General features: G+C 41.6%; 1 protein-coding gene across 2 annotated transcripts; it reads left to right on the plus strand.

The window, feature by feature from the left end:
* The first annotated feature begins 228 nt into the window (after positions 1–228).
* On the plus strand, positions 229–4518 carry LOC122059268 (APO protein 4, mitochondrial-like). Of its 2 annotated transcripts, XM_042621965.1 has the most exons (3): positions 229–472; positions 561–938; positions 3303–4518. In XM_042621965.1, exons 2-3 carry the CDS (start codon positions 697–699, stop codon positions 4009–4011), a joined length of 951 nt encoding a protein of 316 aa, XP_042477899.1. In that variant the 5' UTR covers positions 229–472; positions 561–696; the 3' UTR covers positions 4012–4518. The 2 variants fall into 2 exon arrangements, with proteins under 2 accessions (XP_042477899.1, XP_042477900.1); XM_042621966.1 differs by lacking the exon at positions 229–472 and having other exon boundaries at positions 479–938.
* The last annotated feature ends 447 nt before the right edge of the window (positions 4519–4965 follow it).

A 4965-nucleotide genomic window follows, 5' to 3' on the forward strand; every position in this document is an offset into this window, starting at 1 on the left:
CCAAAATCATAATTTTCCACCTTGTGGAGTATAAAAAGAATATAATTACTCCAAAAAATTGCAAGAAATTAAGTATTTCTTAGACTCCATATATCATGGGCCAAGACTCAGCCTAGGATTGAGGTCCAATACTGAGCTGACCAGGGTGGGATTAAGTTGGTCTAACCCAGAGTTTAAACCTTGGTCGACTAGACTAAAAACTTGGTCGATTCAATTTCAGTCACTCAGAATCGAAGGATTTAGTTATCGGCATCGGATCCAGATCAATTGGATCCCAAAAAAAATGATATATTGATATCGATATGGCAGATCCGAAACCCATACTCAGAACCATGAGTCAGATTCGGCTTCCTCTGAATTGTCAGAAATTGGACGAGTAGACTCTGTCCTATAACGAAAAGCCTTAAACCGTACACGTATTCTTCCTTCCTCTCTGATCCAAGAGCGTTGCCCTCTGTCCGAAGAAGCCCAGGTACATATTTGCTTCTCTCTCTCTCTGTATCCGTAGTTTCTTCACCGTTGTCAAACCTGTGAGAATCTAACAAATTCAACGTTTGCAGTCACGGGTAGTGAAGCAATGGTCATTTCGTTAATCTTTCTTCTGTATGACACCAGTTGTTTGTGATAATGTCTTAATGATGTAATGCCCATAATTGATAATCTTCATCCCAATTGGTATCTCTTATTGTCGTGCTCATGGCATTGAAGCAGAAGGGTTGGTATCAATTGTTGGAGAGTTTCAGTGGTTGCCGATTTTATAGCTCCAGAATGAACTGGGATGAGCTGCGACCCTTGATTATGGAAAGAATCAAGCACAGGGCTAAGGACTATCCGGTTCGAGCCTTGATTCCTGTCGCCAATGATGTTGTTAAGGCCAGAGCGCTTCTAATTGAAGGCGTTTCTACCCTTATCAAATTCATACCAGTCAAGGCTTGCAAGTGAGTTCCACTGCATCAATTCTTATTACGTCATAGAAATTTGGATTTTTTTTTCTGATTTATTGATGAGTACTGTTAGGAAAGAGAAATATACTTCCCTTGATTATATCTAGTGGATAAATGATTGAAGCATCAAAGCCTGGGATTTCTTTGAATTGGTTAATAGTTTGCAACTAATTGGGATGTTTTGTTGGTGCTACCTATTCAAGTATGCTGTAATGTTGGGGTGAGTGATTTTCAATTATCTTCATTGAAGTTTGAATATATGTGTGTCTCGTCATATCAATGAATTGATAGCAAGAACCCAAACCGAATTACCTCAACACATATAGTTTGTTCCATGACAGAGCTAAAAACTAGAATCAGATGTAATGAGGACCTAAATTCGAGTTTACTTGAGTCCTGATTTATTGTTTACAAGAAGCAACTATCTTCAGATTTCAATTACAAAAGATGGAGGGAAATATCAAATGGTTTGTTCAATATCCTGGAAGTTCTATTTGTCAGGATGACCAATGATGGCATAGTTGTTTAGTCTAATTGAGGTTTAGCGCTGAACTCATTTTGTCACTTGTTAGTTACCTTTTATGTGAATGGAAATCTTTGCTAAAGTTGTTAGATGAAAGTAAAGTTATAGCTAATGAATTGTTTTATTGCTAGTCACTTGTGGACCTTTGGCTATTAAAAAAAACTGCATGACCCTGTCTTCAATTTTGACTAATCATTCTCTAGCCAGATTTTTTGTTTGTTTTCTTTTTTTAAATTTCTTATGGGCCATGATCACACCTTGATTGCCAAAATTCCCACTGAATTAATTGGCTGATAGAATGAACAATAAGATGGAACTGGTCCTGCAAATTCGAACTATGCTATAGTCAAGGAAAATATTTTGGGAGAAAAATAAGATGTGATTTGGGCAGGAGCAGCTCGCCCTCCGCTCTCGAAAAGAAACCTTAATCTAAGTTCTCCTCCTTTGGCCGTCGCTCTCTCCCTTTGTCTCTCTCTCTCTTCTCTTCTCTTCTCCCTTCCTCTGCATCTTCCCTTTCTCTTTCCCTTTCCCCTCTTCATCTTCTTCTTTTCTCTCCCTCTCCCTTCTTCCACCTCCCCTCCCTTTCTTTCCTATTTCTCCCTTTGTTCCTATGTCGGCTAGCTCGTTTGGTGTGAGACTACTACAATTGCTTGGGTCGCCTTCCCTCTGGCCACCTGCCTTACTGCAGTCACATTGGTGTTGTACCCTTTTGGGTTAGCTGCTTCATGGTCGTCGTCCTGCCAGGCCTGTTGCCCTTCTAGACGCCACTCTCGCAAAGCTGGTCATCAGCCCCTCTTGGCTACCATCAGCCCCTCTTGGCTACCTGCCCTTCTGGATGATTGGCTATTTTTCATCTGTTCGCTGGCCTGACTGTTCTGTCGGACCTGCCTCTCCATTAGCCACTCGCCTGGCTTGCTGCCCTTTTGGACGCCATTGCACCAGGCCTACCGTCCTGTTGGTTGTAAGCCCCTAAAGGTTGTCTGCCCTTCTGGATGTCAGGCTTGTTTGGTCGGTTTGCTTGCTCACCTTGTTGGTCTCCACCTCCTCTAGGTCTGCCCACCGCTGGCAGCCTGCCTTGTTTGGTATGTTGATTGTTGGATCTATCTCCTGATCGGTAGTAGCCTATTCAACACCAGCCTGCTGGGCCACTCTCACCAGGCAACCACTCCTTCATTGCCCTCTGAAAGGCCGGTGCCCCTCCGCCTTGGCGATTCCCTCTGCTAGGCCAGCTGTCTGCTTGGCCGTTTCCCTCCACATGGCCCGCTCCTCCGCCGTGGCTGCTTCTTTGTTGGCGGTGCTCCTTCTTCGTGTTGGTGGCTAGGAACTGTAGTGTTGAGATCTGATTGTTAGGGTTTGTGGTTCTCTTCCCGATTATGACTAGTTTGTTACTCTTATTGGGTTTGTCATTTCCCCTTTGGAGCTATATTACCCCTCCCCCTTTTAATGCATTTACTATTCACCACAAAAAAATAAAAGGAAAATATTTTTTGGAGTCCTTTGATGTCTATACCAATCCCATCTTTAAATCATTGAAACTTGAGTTTCCTGAAGCTAATTAGTCCTATTTTGAAGATAAACTCCATATCCAAAAAGAAATCTACATGTCAGAGTATTAAAAAAAAAAAAAAAATCTGCAAGCCATCTCAGATTTTAGTAACAATAACCGCATAACACTAATCCAAGTTTCACACGTCCAACTACTTTCTCTGGATTATGTTTTTCTTATGAGGTGCTAAATCATATGATATAAGAAGCAGAAAACACAAATACTTGTCCCAGGTGCTAAATCATTTCTTCGTTCTTTTTCTTTACTTGATTCATTAAAATCTTTGCAGGTTCTGCCCAGAATTATTTATCGGTGAAAATGGTCATCTGATTGAAACTTGCCATGGTTTTAGGCGGCGTGCCAAGAACCAGGACCATACGTGGATTGATGGTACCTTAAATGATATTCTCGTCCCTGTTGAGACCTTTAACCTCCAGGGTGTGTCTCAAGATGTCATCAAGCAAGACCAAAAATTTGATTTTGAACGTTTTCCGACTGTCCTGGAGCTATGCCGTCAAGCTGGGGCCAATGTATATGATGAATGCCTGTACAAAAGCAGCTCAACATCAGACAATGGGAAAAATTATAGTGTCATTGCTGAGTCCTTGTCACGGCCTGAGCTAACATCAATGGCGAAGTTAACTTTGGAGGCATGGGAGAGGCTTAGAGCAGGTGTCCAGAAATTATTGTTGGCTTATCCAGCAAAGGTCTGCAAATGTTGTTCAGAAGTTCATGTTGGACCCTCTGGTCACAAGGCACAGATTTATGGAGTGTTAAAGCATGAGGGTCAGCAGGGTACCCATCTATGGAAGAAGGCCAAAGTAGATGATTTGGTGCCTCCCAATATCATTTGGCGGCAGCGGCCTCAGGATCCCCTTCTGCTTCTGGATAATGGACGGGATTTTTATGGGCGTGCTCCAGCTGTGATTGAGCTGTGCCTGCAAGCTAGGGCAACTATACCTATCAAATATTTCTGTATGATGAAGATACAAGGTTGACCACCACCCTTTGATTAGCATATGATAGAAAAGCTCCCATTTAGGCTTTGTTCTCTTAAGACTGTGTTGAAGCTATTCACAAAGAGATTAATAGGCTGATCTCGCATGGGTGCGATCAATTCAATCTACTTCAATCGATGGCATAATGTACATTAGATTTCCAACTGCTACTGTATCAACTCCTTTGGCTGCACCAGGATTGCTCCAAGTCAACATTGAGTTTTGGCTGTGGTTGTAAAATAGCCTTAGCATTGAGAGATTTGATTTAGGACCATCTTTGGTTTTATAGCTCAATAATTACACCATCTTAACAATCAAGTTATGCAACTCTTCAGTAGCTTTGGAGTCTTACAGGTCTAGTCAAGTGGAGCCTTGGGTTTCCTGTGGATGTACCAATTTTGAATTTGAGTCTTTCGGATCAGTGACTACAGATATTTATGTAAACATATCATGTATGTTCATTAACATTTGATTTTATTATGACAAAGATCAGCAATTATTTGTCAATATCCTCTGGTCAAGCAACCTGAACTGTCTGACAACAAAAATAGAAAAAGAAGAAACCTGTACCCTTGGATACATTGAAAAAAGAACTTATGGTTGAAACTTATGAGCTCAATCCTCTCTACGGACGCTTGCTTGCGGCTTCTCTTGCCCCTCTCACTTTTATCAGAACTTGATGCCACAGATTTGGAGTCAGAAGTAAGAATAACTAGTCACTGGAATTATCTGAGGAACCTGAACTCCCAGAATCTGATTCTGATTCTGATTCAGATTCAGATATCCTTTAGCCAAAACAATGGAATTTCCCTCCAATTTTCAGATTTGAGGCCAAATGGGAAAGACATCTAGATTTGGGCCAACTTATTGCTAAGGCATGGAGTTGGGTTTCCTTGATTTTTTCCTGTACATACTTGGTATTTGTGGACCTCCATAGTCTATTAGAGTATGTTT

Source organism: Macadamia integrifolia, chromosome 13 (assembly GCF_013358625.1).
Source record: "Macadamia integrifolia cultivar HAES 741 chromosome 13, SCU_Mint_v3, whole genome shotgun sequence".
In the NCBI taxonomy this organism is placed as follows: domain Eukaryota; kingdom Viridiplantae; phylum Streptophyta; class Magnoliopsida; order Proteales; family Proteaceae; genus Macadamia; species Macadamia integrifolia.

Excerpts from the sequence above, each read along its gene's own strand:
- LOC122059268 (XM_042621965.1), top strand. The coding sequence starts at position 697 with ATGGCATTGAAGCAGAAGGGTTGGTATCAATTGTTGGAGAGTTTCAGT. Across the intron at positions 939-3,302 it reads ATACCAGTCAAGGCTTGCAA|GTTCTGCCCAGAATTATTTA; the intron begins GTGAGTTCCACT and ends AAATCTTTGCAG.